Consider the following 13,505-nt stretch of genomic DNA (forward strand, 5'->3'; position numbering starts at 1 on the left):
CCGTCCATCTGAGGATATGCCCCAGAAGGATATTTAAAGCTTGAGGACTTGTCTTCTTTAGGGAAAAAGGTGGGGATTTTAGCAGGCCTATGCTCTCCTGTGGGAAAATCCTAGTGTGGACAAGGCAGGGGGAGTTTTCTTGCACGCGCACACAGGGCCGGCTCTAGCATTTTTGCCGCCCCAAGCACGCGCACAAACACACACACACAAAGCCGCAATCGTGATCAGCGGCAATTCGGCGGCAGGTCCTTTGCTCCCAGAGGGTGTGACGGCCCCGCCGCCGAACGACTGGACGTGCCGCCCTCCTCTTCATTGGCCGCCCCAGGCACCTGCTTGCTACGCTGGTGCCTGGAGCCGGCCCTGCGCACGCGCACACACACACTCTCTCTCTCTCTAGCAGGGTGCAGTTTAGCATCTATCTCGACTGGATAAACCCATGTGAAAACTCCAAGCCACCTGGTCTGTGCTGGGATTTCACCCTGCCTTCCTTACCACAGGATATGATCCCTCTCCGCTTCTCCCCTAGTGTGGCCCTGAGACCTGGGACTGCCTGCAGGCCAGCAGGGTGGTGAGGAAGCTCTGAACAGACCTGGGGACAGGGGCAATCCTGGGCAGGAATGAGGAACCAACTCCCTGCAGAAAAGTGAAAGTACTTAGGGAACTGGCCAGGGGACGCAGCGTGCTCTGTCTCCAACTAGATGGGAGGAAGCTCTTGGGCTTGCCCACAAAGCAGGAAATTCCAAACACGTGTCTTCCAGCCGAGCCAGACTTTTCTGAGCAAAGGGCTGGTTTAGGATAAATCGAAACTGAGCTGTGTTTATAAAGTCACGAATGCACTGATCTCTTAGGAGATGACTGGCAGCCTGTGAGGGAGAGCTTGGCCAGGCCAGCGAAGCACAGCTTCTGTCGGGATGGTCCCAAGCTGCTAAGTGCCCCTCGGCCGGAGTACACACTTTTCCTTGGGGGTCTGTCACCTCAAGAGCTGACCCCATGCATGTCCATGGCATGGAGCGGTTTGGGACTAACCCTCTGTCCCAGAGCAGCACTAGCTGCCTCTCTGAGGACTCACAGGATGGGAATATCCTAATGGTTGGAGCGGTGGTAAGTACAGAAAGAGCTGTGTGAGAGAGAGATTGTGTGAGTGTTTTGACAGAAAGAACTGTGTGAGTGTGACAGAACTGTGCGTGTGTGACATTGTGTAGTATGTGAGACAGAGAGAATGCTGTGTGTGTGTGACAGCATATGTGTGGCAGAGAACTCTCTGTGTGCGTGATTGTGTATATGGGACAGTATGTGTAAGAGACAGAAGTGTGTGTGTGTGTGTGTGTGTGTGTGTGTGTGTGTGAGAGAGAGAGAGAGAGAGAGAGAGAGAGCTGTGTGTGTGAGAGAACTGTGTGTATGACTGCATGTGTGAGAGAACTGCATGTGTGTGAGAAAGTGTGTGACAGAAAGAACTGTGCTTTTGTGTGTGTGACAGAGACCTGTATATGTATGTGAGTGTATGTGTGACACTGTGTGTGTCAGACACAGAGCTGTGTGTTGTGTGAGTGTGTGTGTGTGTGTGTGTAAGATAGACAGAAAGATCTGTTTCAGATCTGTGTGTGACAGAAAGAACTGTGTGTGTGACAGAGATCTGTATGTGTTTGAGTGACAGAGAATTGTGTGTGTGAGAGACAGAGAGACCTGTGTGAGACAGAGACCTGTGTGTGTGTGTGTGTGTGTGTGTGAGAAAACTGTGTGTGACAATGTGTGTATTTAACAGTGTGTGTGTGTGTGAGAGAGAGAGAGAGCTGTGCATGTGTGCAAGAGCATGTGTGAGAGAACTGTATGTGCATGTATGTGTGACAGTGTGTGTGATAGAGAACTGTGTGTTGTATGACTGTGTGTGTATGAGACAGAGATCTCTGTGTGTGTGTGTGTGTGACAGAAATAACTGTGTGTGTGTGTGAGAGAGACCTGTATGTGTGTTTGAGTGTGTGAGATAATTGTGTGTGTCAGTGTGTGTGTGTGAGAGAGAGAGAGAGAGAGAGAGAGAGAGAACAGTGTGAGACAGAGACCTGTATGCATGAAAGAAAATAGTGTGTGTGTGTTTGACAGTGTGTGTGTGTATGTGTGTGTGTGTGAGAGAGAGAGAGAGAGAGCTGTGCATGTGTGCAAGAGCGTGTGAAAGAAAGTGTTTGTGTGACAGAGACAACTGTATGGGTAGGAGTATGGTGTTTTTGTATATCACAGAGAGAGATTGTGTGTGTGTGAACATTTGACAGATATTTTGTGTATGTGTGTGTGTGTGTAAGAGTTTGTGTGTGTGTGTCTGCCTGTGTGAAAGGGAGATTGTGTGACTGTGTATATGACAAAGACTGTATCTGTGCCAGATTGTGTGTGTGTAAAAGATGTGGGGAGACAGGCAGAGGGTCAGCTGTAGCTGTCCGTCACCCTAGAATAATCCTTTCATGCCCAGCATTGACTCCAGATTCCCCTCAGGTAGTTGGGATCACAATAGGGCTCTGAGACCTGCTGGGAGACTGACTGCCAGCCTGGGTGGGACTCTCCACTGTGCCTAGGTCACCTAGGAGCCCCAACCCACAGACAGTCACTGGGCTTGTGCTCCTAAATCCCCTTGTGTGCATGAAGAAGTGTGCCCATGGCTGCCATAAGGCAGCCCTGATCAGATTCACCATTGAGCCATGACTGGTGTGGGTTCAAAACAGACAGTGCCCAACACCCATAGTCCTGTGTGTTCTATTGCCCCAGAACCCCGGTACTTTGTTGTTAGCTTGGGTTCACTTGGGATGATAAAGAGAAGAGAAGAGACACCCAAAAGTCCTGATCGCCCTCCCCGGCTCTAACCACTAGACTCTACTCCCCTCCCCTCCCTGAACCAAGAATAGAACCCAGGAGCCCTGACACAGTCTCTTCTTCTAACCCACAGGATCCCACAACCCTGGAGTGCAAAGCCCTCTGTTTCTAGCCCCAACGCAGGCACAGTGTGGGTAGCAGCGGGGCAAGCATCCTCCCTTCTCCCCTTGCTCTTCCCGCTGATTGGCTTCACTTCACTCCACTACTAGGAGGCTAGAAGGGGGTCAGCCCCAATGGCCCATCCAGCCCTCGGCTTCACTGCTAAGGGGGTGGGTTGGGGATCAGCTAGTGCCCTCTGTGCTGGGGAGCCCCCTCAACCGAAGCCCAGCCAACTCATCTCATGCCTCACTGGTTGATTTGTCTCCCAGAATTCTTTGGAAGAAAAGAAGCTGAAAAGACGTCAAAAGAATCGTGCAGCTGCCCAGAGGAGCCGACAAAAGCACACGGAGAAGGCGGACGAGCTCCATCAGGTCAGTGGAGGGGGGCTAAGAGGGACAAGACAGGATGAAATATAGGGGCGCTGGTGCGGGACCCCACAAAGGGAAGGCTCCCCTGTTAGCAACTTAACAAGAACTGATGGTGGGAGTCAAGGAGGTCATAGGTGCGAGGACCACTGCCTTCTGGTGGAGGTGATCAAAACTGCATAACTACATGTGTCCTAAGGCCTACCGGTGAGCAGGGATTCTTCATCAGCACAAGTGGCAAGGCCTGAGGTGGGATCCCTTAGTGAGACATGCTGGAACCACAGCCTCGGAGGAAGGAAGATCTCTCTCTCTAGCCCCGGAGCAATCACTGGCTCTTTAAGACCCAAGCATGGGATGATGGGGTGAGGTACCGTCCTGGCTGTCCAAAGCCAAGGGTGGGAGGCAGGATGAGGAGCAGGGGCTCTGCAAGATGGTTTCCTGCAGCACCAGAAAGTTGGGGTTTTGTGAATCAAAAATAGCCACATGCATTAAGTGTGGCCCCTGGGCCCCTCTCAGTTTGCAGGTGTGGTGTCTAGTGCGTTTGTGTGAAGTTAGTGCAGGCCCATGATCACAGCAGGAGACTGGGAGTCAGGACTCTTGGATTCTGTTCTCTGCTCTGGGAGGGGAATGCGCTTTAGTGGCTAGAGATGGGGGGAACACTGGGACTCATGCCTCCTGGGCTCAACTGTCACCTTCATGGAAATGATTCTGAGCCCTCCCGCTCCTCTCCCAGAGCTGGGGCTAGAATCCAGGACTCCTGGCTCCCAGTCCTCCATGTTAGTCCTTATGTCACTGTATGCCTATTCCGTACGTTATCTGTATTACGCAGCATCCATAGACTGTAACCCCCATTGTGCCAGGTGCTGCACAGACACCCAGTGAGAGGCGGTCTCTGCCCTGAAGAGCTGACAGTTTAGATAGACAAAGGTGGGAGGGGAAAGAGGCATAAAGTGGGGAAGGGACTTACCCAGGCTCACCCAGCAGGTCAGTGGCAGAGCTGGGATCAAGCTAGGAATAAGCTTCTCTGGTTTGTGCTATGCAGGAGGTCAGACTAGATCATGATGGTCCCTTGTGGCCTTAAAATCTATGAACCCAGGTGTCCTGACTCTCAGACCATGCATACCCATTAGACTCCCACTGTCTCTCACTAGTCTGTTCCATCGCATTTGTGAGCTGCAGAATTTCTAGCCCTCCATTCTCTATTACATCCCCATAGCAAGGTACACAGGGGGCCTTCCAAACCATTCCCTTTGCATGCAGTTGGTTAAGGAGACGCTGTGTCTAGCAAGGACACAAGGCTATGCCCAGCTGACCTGTCAGAGGGAAAGTGATAGCAAAAGCGCTCAGTGGTCTGGACTTTGGTAGGGAGCCAGTGAGAGACAGGAGACCTTGCACAGAGCAGAAACATAGGATGTTGCAGACTGGCCCAGTAGCCTGTCTCTGACAGTGCCCAGCAAAGAAAGGTGTAAGAGACCCATAAAAGCAGATGTGCACTACTCTGCTCCCCACATTAGGCCTCATCCTGGTCTCTACTAGTCAGAGCTTTGCTGAAGCCCAAAGTTTAATATCCCTTCCACAATTTTTACCAACATTAACTCCAGCTATTCCTGTTCTCATATATGTCTCCACACTCCTTTTTCTGAGTCTTGCTAATCTCTTGGCCTCAGTGACTTGCTGTGGCAGAGAGTTCCACAGGCTAATGCTATGTTGTATGAGTGAGATTCTCCTTTGATTAGTTGTGAATTTCCCTTCTTTCAATTTCATCGAACGGCCCCTTGTTCTCATGGTACGAGACAAGGAAAACATAAGCACTCCTCTCTCTTCTCTAGACCAGACAGTATTTTAGAGACTTTGATCGTGTCCCCTCTCTTTTGTTTCCTTGAAACCCTTCCCAGTCTTTTCAGAGAGTGTTTCCAGGCCTCTGACCCCCCCTGCTCATTCTGCAATACCCTTTTGGAGATGGGGTGACCAGCAGTGCACACAGAACCTAGCTCAGGTACCTGTCTGCACTCCATTACCCTAGTCACTGAGCATCTCACTGGCCTTAATGCATTTTTATTCTCCACACCCTGGTGAGGCAGGGCAGTGCTATTACCCTCATTGTATAGATGGGGAAAGTGAGGCACAGAGACTAAGGGACTTGCCTAAGGCCATAGAAGAAATCTGTGGCAGAGCAGAGAATTGAACCTGGGTCGCCCGACTGACTCTGACCACTAGGCCCACCTTCCTCTGCTATCCAGTATTCCAGAGGAGGCTGCACCACTGGTGTACAGAACAGCACTAGAAATTTTTCCTTATTCTTCTTCTTCACCCCAGTGCCTTTTTGGCCTCGCATCAACCCCCACACCGCACCTTCAATGTGATCAAGGTGCCTAGAAATCCTCAAGCACCATCCATGCAAGGGGAAGGCTGTGGATTTAAAGGCCAGGGAAAGTGAATGGCAGTGCTGAGGGCAATGCTAACACAGCTGCCGGGCACATACTGTGAAGCATGTGCAGGCACAGCAGCGTCCCCTGCTGGATAGAATCGGAACTGTTCAGCTATTCTGTGATTGTGCCTGCCACCACATCAACCACTAGGGGTCACTGGTGTTCTGCACAGAAATGGCTAGAAATAATAGAGCTGATCTTCCTAATCATTAAGGAAAAGATTACGTCAGAGAGGTCACAGATTCCATGATTTTCAGAGACCTCTGTGACATTTTCCACTTCAGCCCTGAGGGGATGGGCTGGAGCTGTCAGCCAGCAGGGGCCCTAGAGCTCTGAGCTGGCATGGGGACCCAGAGCTCTGGTCCCAGAGCTCTCAGCCACGGGGGGTGGGTGTGTGTCCCGGAGCTCCCAGCTGTCACGGGCGGCCCCCAGCACTCCAAGCTACGGCAGCGGTGTATGATGGACCCCTCCACTCTTCTGCAGCAGGGATCAGGCTCTCTTCCCCACCCCGCTCGGGCTTCAGTCCTCCCCCCATCAGCCCTATTTTATCACAGTTATTTTTAGTACAAGTCAAGTACAGGTCACAGGCTTGTGTGAATTTTTGTTTATTGCCCATGACCTGTCCCTGACTTGCCTGTGACCTGTCCCTGACATGCCTGTGACCTGTCCCTGACTTGTACTAAAAATAACTGTGACAAAATCTTAACCTTACTAATAATCAAGTAGTAAGAATGAGAACTGAGAATAGAACCCAGGAGTCCTGACTCCCAGCACCCCCCACCTCTAACCCATTAGACTTCACTCCCTTGCCCTACTGAACCTGGCCCCCTAGAGATCCATTCTCCAAGGTGGCCTGAATTTTAGTCTAACCCCTTCTTTCTTTGCTCCCTTCACCCCAGCAACACGAGCAGCTGGAGCAAAATAACACAGCCCTGAAGAAGGAGATTGAGGCCCTGAAGGAGGAGCTGAACTACTGGAATCAAATGCTCAAGGACCATGAATCCACCTGCCCGGGCATGCTGACTCCCTCCTTGCCAACACAGGCCCCTCTTCTGCACTGGCTGGCTGAGGGGTTGAACCGGGGGATACAGTGACCCTGGCTACCCCTTGGGAGTCCTAAGCTAAGGAGGGCTGTTAAACTGTGAGAGAAGAGCTGCTGCATTGTATCAGACCCATAGACCCATCCAGCCCGGTATCTCTCCCTCCCTGCTGCCCTGGCTCGGGCCCACAGCCCATGTAGTTCCATCTTTGACATCAGCCAGAAGCAGATGCTTGAAAGGACAGTACTAAATGTAATCTGGGAGGGGGGCTGGTGAGTGGATGCAGTTTTGCTTCCTTCCAGGCAGCAGATCTCTCCACAACAATCGAACGGTCTTCCTCAGATCATGGTTAGAGGGGGAATTCCTAACCAATCCATGAGGTAACCCAGAATGGGATCATGCACAGACAGAACCCAGCACAATATGGGGAGCAGAAGACCTTGCCGGATGCTGTCTAACACTAAAGCCAAAACAGACTGGTGGCATGTGAGGAGACTAATAAAATTCACACTCCCAACCTCCAGCCAACACTTGACCTTGCTCTATCCAGACTGGTCTCCCCACCCTACTACACAGAACTGGGGACACCAATCAGCTAGGATTCCCTAAAAGGTGCAACTCAGAGGGGCTAGTGCTAGGCCCTATCAATTTAGCCATCAGTGCAGCCCTGGTGCATTATGGCATCCAGACTTTTCCCTAGCCTTAAGCACAGGGTGAATTTCACCCTAAGGAGCCATTACCAAGCTGTTGTCTGGGCAGCAGTTTGTACTGAAATGGACTGTTATTTTCCTGGGTTCTTTGCTAACTGGGTGCCATGTTTAATGAGACGAACTTCTGACATTTTTGTAAATGTCTGTTCTATGCAACAGAGACACTGTTTCTGCAGGAGAGTCTATTGGCTTGGAGTTTGTGTCTGCAGAGGTGTGAACCTTACATTAAACTGGGTTTATTCTCTTGTATGAGGGAGTTCAGTTTTTGAGGCAGAGGCTCACTTATTAGATTGGTATATTACGAGCCAGGCCCCAATTATGGTGTACACATTAGCCATATAATCATATTCCAGGAATATCACTCTCACAGAAGGGACCACGCTGATTATCTAGTCTGACCTCAGGCACAGTGCAGGCCACAGAACCTCCCCCACCTACTCCTGTGATAGACCCATAACCTCTGGCTGAGTTACTGAAGTCCTCAAATCATGATTTAAAGACTTCAAGGTACAGAGACTCCACCTTTTACACTAGCTTATACCTGCCTGACACAAGCCCTGGACTGCAGAGGAAGGCAAAACCTCCCCAGACTTTCTGAAGACTATGATAGCTGTAGAATGTGTGTGAAATGGAAACAGCTACAAGCAGGGTTGAGGGCTCTTTTTGTTCAGCATGGCACCAGGTTGAGTCATGATGGGCTTTGCCACGTGGTACCATCCAGTTTTTAACGAGTGCCCCCTTGTGATGCTGTCACGGAATGTGGAGGAGTCAGGGCCCTGCACCTCCCCACTTCCTGCGATTCACCGTGACTCTCAGACAGCCAGTAAAACAGAAGGCTTATTGGATGACAGGAACACAGTCTAAAACAGAGCTTGCAGATACAGAAAACAGGACCCCTCAGTCACGTCCATCTTGGGGGGTGGGGAGCCCAGACCCAGGTTCTGGGCCTCCCCTGTCTCCCCAGCCAGCTCCAAATTGAAACTCCCTCCAGCCCCTTCTCTGGCCTTTGTCTCTTTCCCTGGGCAAGGAGGTCACCTGTTTTCTTTATTCTTCAACACCTTCAGTTGGCACCTTGCAGGGGAGGGGCCCAGGTCATCAGTTGCCAGGAGACAGAGTGTTGGCCATTCTCTGTGCAGATGGCATCACACTGGCTCTCTAGGGCTCTGCAACAATAACACACCCTTATCCCACCACCTAGATACTTAAGAAATACATAGGGGAAACTGAGGCACCCACACAGTATTCAGAAAACATTAAGAACATTCCCACTTCATCACAGATGAACAGCTACAGTAAGGCACGTATCTATGCCATGGCAGGAGTCCTAGACCATTGGTCGAGTTACTTCCGAGATCACCATCCTTACTCTACAGCTATGCTGCATCAACAATTTTCATTGGTTGTATGAGTGAGACTGTACAGATGCTGGATTACTTGGTTCAGCTACAACAATTCTTCAAAACTACCCCCCACCGCAACCCCACGCACACAGCCCCAGCACATACACTTCACTCACCACTGACACACCAAGACAAGCAGGGCTGGTGCAAGAATATTTTGCGCCCTCGGTAAAACTTCCACCTTGCGCCCCCCCAGCTGCATCAACTGAAAAAAAAATGAAATTTTATTCCTATCAGTTCTTTTTCTTGTTCACTATTAAAAGTAAAGGATAGAGAATACATGTCACTTACTAACTATGAGTCACTATTTGAATTTCATCAACTGTTTGACGTAAACATTGATTAAGAGATCAAGATGACTTCCTTAAAATTAAGCAATGTTGACTGTAATCGGAAATACACCCTTTTTAGTCATGTATTCTTCCTTCCTTCATATCAAAATCTACTACATTTTATTCTACCTTTAGAATATCCAATTATTGTTATTAATAAAATGTATAAAATTAGAATGGCGGATATTCCATCATACAACAACTGACAATATCAACACGCATATTCGCACAACATATACACTCAAATACTTAACATGCACACACAATTGACACAGAGTATTAGCGAAATGATGCAGAACAATTGCCAGAGTCTTAGGGTACGTCTTCACTTACCGGAGGGTCCGGCGGCAGGCAATCGATGTTCTGGGATCGATTTATCGCGTCTGATTAAGACGCAATAAATCGATCCCGGAAGTGCTCGCCGTCGACGCCGGTACTCCAGCTCGCCGAGAGGAGTACGCGGCATCGACGGGGGAGCCTTCCTGCCGCGTTTGGACCGCGGTAAGTTCGGACTAAGGTACTTCGAATTCAGCTACGTTATTAACGTAGCTGAATTTGCGTACCTTAGTCCGAAGTGGGGGCTTAGTGGGGACCAGGCCTCAGATCTGAAACAACTCAACAAAAATAGTTAGCCTCAGTCGACAACCCCTGAAAACTAGTAAACGTAGCATTATAAACAGCCTGTCAGAACGGGTAAGGGCTGCGCATGACGAGAAAAACGACGTCATTGCCACTTTGTACCGTAGTGAAGCAGTATGCTTGTGCCCGCAAATGCAGAGCTGGCGAAGGCTATAGCTGTAACGTATGAGAGAAGAACGACGAGTTAAAATGCAAGTTCAACGTTTCTCTTTTCTTTATTCATTCGTTTTCCAGCAACAGTGTAAAACAAAATTTTTGGGCACCGCTTTTTGCCACCTCCAAATCTTGGCACCCTAGGCCGCCGCCTAGTTTGCCTAGTGGTTACACCTGCCCTGAACACAAGCCTTCCAGGACTGCCACTGTGAAACCTAGAACGTCTGTTGAGTCAGCACACAGCAAAGCATCTCCAAGCCTGGCTGAGAGTGTTTTTTGCTTAGCATATCACCATGTTCAATCATCCCTCGGCCATGGGAGAACTGGATGGGATGCTGGAACCCAAAGGTTCTGTGGCAGTTGAAGTGTGGCAGCTGATCAGAGAAGATGGGGACAACAAATGGGGTTATGCATCCAGCCAGGGGGCAGCTCCGTACATAAACTTTGGAGAACATGAACAAACAGCAACATTGCTCACTACAACACAGTGGATAGAAACCAAGGGCCCCAAAAATACTACTTCCCTACGTGGCTTTACTGCTGCTGCTCTCTATTTCCTGTTCATAAATACATGCCACTTTGTGCTGCATTAACATGTTTGCTGCTGCGATGTTCAGTGAACTAGTAGACAGGCATACTGGGGAAAACCTGCCACAGGTACTGAAATAATCTGATTCCAAGCCCTACAGAACTGGGCACAGTGCCCATACTTACTGGTATAGGGTGGCAGCGTTACCCATGCCACTCTAAGCTTTGGTCACACACACAATGCCACAAAAGAAAGCTACTCTCACTAGCCACAGAGAGGCTAAAGGAAGGAGAACACTAAGGAAAAATGCCACATGTACAACAGCATGGGCTTTTAGCTACTAGTTAGTAGCACGGTAGCATGTAGGAAAGATCAGGGCCCAACTAGGATTTGTACATTAGTTGGGCTCAGATAGAGATCGGGGTCCCCATTATAGTGTGTGCATTATTAGTATTAGGGTAACACTTAGGAGCCCCAGCCAAGATCAGGACCCAGGATAATATGTGCATTAGTAGTAGAAACCAGGAGTACTTGTGGCACCAGAGACTAATTAGACCAATTACAGTAACATCTATTGAGCCCAATCTGCTTCAGAGCATAAACTCACCTCTACTAATGGGAGTCAGGAGGTCATTGTCCCTGAGGGCAGGTTATCCCCTAAATGCAGGGTTCCTTGCATCTTCCTGGGAAGCAGCTAGTGCCGGCCAGTGTCAGAGATAAGATACTAGGCTAGATGGGCCAACAGGTCTGTACCTCCTGCAGTGTGTCCAGCACCAGCTAAAGAGCAAATCCAGGAGTGCCCTGTCTGGATGGAGCTTCCTGAGAGAAATTAACTAGAGCTAGTTAGAATCCAGAATCCCCCTTCTGAGGAAGGTTCTGACATTGCAGGTGTTTCATTCTGAATCTAAAAGCTGAATTTTGGAAGTTTCCTGAGAAACAAAAAATTCCAACACATTTTGAGTCATTTTGTTTCAACAAGACAAAACTGGGTCATTTCAACAATGACAAGTGTTTCGTTGAAATTATTATATAACAGTAAAATTCACTTTACTATTGGTTATAATTCTATATGTTCTATTTGTAACATACCATATGTATGTTCTATTTAATATTTTAACATAAAGTCTAAAGAAAATGAATCAAAAGAAGTAAAAATAAAACACTTATGACACTGATGGAAATTTCTCACTTTGTTTCAATGTTTAAACAAAACGTTCTGGTTTTGACAATTTTTCTTCAAAAATGGAAAACTGTTTAGTTGAAAAATTTTCAACCAACTCCAAAATTTACTCTCACATACTGAAATGCCAAGGGGAAATTCATACACAGCCCACTAGCTTCTATCAATTCTATCAATACCAACTCCTTTGTGCCTGAAATGCTGCCTTTTGTTTCATCCACTACCTTCAAACCACCCTAGGATGAGATCTCTGCCAACCCTATACCCCTCCCATACTTACCTGCTGCTGGGAGACTGTACACCACAGAAAGCCATCATTGTACCCTGTCCATTCACCACCCAGATTTGATTTCAGTTGCTGCTTCCCACGCGACCAGTTTGCTTAAACAGAGAGAAATTTCCACCTGATGTTTGTTGAGTTTCTGTGGGGCTGAGGTCTCCCTAGGTTCTTAGCTGGCCTGATGGATTTATCCTAGTAGGGGATCACTGAGATTTGGGACCATATATCCTGAAGGGCAAGTAAAGTTAAATGGATGAAACTAGATGTGACAGAAGGGCCTATTGGTGGTTCATTACTCTGTCAGCAACTCGTCAGGCCTGACATACACACTACACCCAGCATAAAGTTGTTATGATGTAGACCCAAAAGGTGGCATGTAATATATAACTGGAACACTAATAACTCCCTGTAACCGTCCTCCCTGTCAGGGTCATGGTGTCCCCTCTTGGTGGCATTAGGGAGTTGGTATGTGCAGCTGCCAGGTAGAACAGCTGACGGACAATCACCCAGATACCAGTTCAGGTCTCCAAAAAGGAGGAATGGACTCATCAGCTGGTAGCCCCAGCCTCCTGTCTAAGGTACACGGCAGAGTCTAGGGCTCTGGTCCTGTGGGTGAAGCACTGCAATTGTCTACAGCCCTCTGCCTCCTAGCAGGGGGCAAATAGTAACAACTAAACTGTCCAGCGCTGGCCTTTGGGCCTAAAGGTTAGTGTGCGGCCAGCCCTGAGTAGGGGGCTAGGGTTAAGGGGACCCAGCCCTGGAGTTAAGGGGACCCAGCCCTGGGCCTTACCAGTGGCAGGCGATCCTGCCACTGGGTCAGTGGGGAAACACTCGCTGCCTTACATCCCAGCAGCACAACCAGACCAAAGTCTTGTTTCCTAGGCTACTTCCAACTAGTTCCTGCTGTTGCTGCTCTGTGACCATTGGGATCTGGCTCTGTCTCGTAGTCAGGCGGCCCTTCCACCAGGCTCTCCCCAGGGTCTTCCATCTCCTGGCGCCATGGGTTGCCTTTTCTTCCAGGCTGCCAGCCACAGGCTCAACTGAGGGCTCTGCTCCCTAGGAGGGACATATGCCTTTTTCCCTGATCCAGCCATAACTGAGCTAGTGCAGGGCCCTATTCTTATAGTTCCTGTCCACCCCCACACTTCCTGCAAGGGAGGTGGGCGTGGCAAGGTTGGCAACACCCACCAGAAAACATTAACTCCCTCTGTGCTGGAGGGAGGCCACTCTGCCTCACTACACTCCTTGATCATTAATATTCTTGTGTGATGTATGTACAGGGTGTGTACAAGGAGTTATGGATATGTGCTAGAATTATGTTCTTAAAATGTGTTTGGCAAGCACCGCATAAGCCCAGTCTGCCTTGGACAATGGGATGTGTATTTGCTTGTCTGATAAAGCCTGGTCGTCAGGCAGAGAGAGTGAAGATGTATTTACATGAGCAGTAAACAAAGCCTTCAAGCTAACAGGAGAAGGAGGTACCGACTCATCTC

General features: G+C 49.2%; 1 protein-coding gene across 1 annotated transcript; it reads left to right on the forward strand.

Moving 5' to 3' along the window:
• Nucleotides 1–832: 832 nt before the first annotated feature.
• BATF2 (basic leucine zipper ATF-like transcription factor 2) lies at nt 833–7,746 on the forward strand. Its single transcript, XM_054035691.1, has 3 exons — nt 833–1,101; nt 3,225–3,326; nt 6,649–7,746. The coding sequence occupies exons 1-3, from the start codon at nt 991–993 to the stop codon at nt 6,841–6,843; spliced, it is 408 nt and encodes a 135-aa protein (XP_053891666.1). The 5' UTR covers nt 833–990; the 3' UTR covers nt 6,844–7,746.
• The last annotated feature ends 5,759 nt before the right edge of the window (nt 7,747–13,505 follow it).

Source organism: Malaclemys terrapin, chromosome 7 (assembly GCF_027887155.1).
Source record: "Malaclemys terrapin pileata isolate rMalTer1 chromosome 7, rMalTer1.hap1, whole genome shotgun sequence".
NCBI lineage: Eukaryota > Metazoa > Chordata > Testudines > Emydidae > Malaclemys > Malaclemys terrapin.

Bases quoted from the DNA above. Each gene is read 5' to 3' on its own strand.
- BATF2 (XM_054035691.1), top strand. From the start codon at position 991: ATGCATGTCCATGGCATGGAGCGGTTTGGGACTAACCCTCTGTCCCAG. The intron at 1,102-3,224 runs GTAAGTACAGAA...TTTGTCTCCCAG, and splicing joins TCCTAATGGTTGGAGCGGTG to AATTCTTTGGAAGAAAAGAA. The intron at 3,327-6,648 runs GTCAGTGGAGGG...CCTTCACCCCAG, and splicing joins AGGCGGACGAGCTCCATCAG to CAACACGAGCAGCTGGAGCA.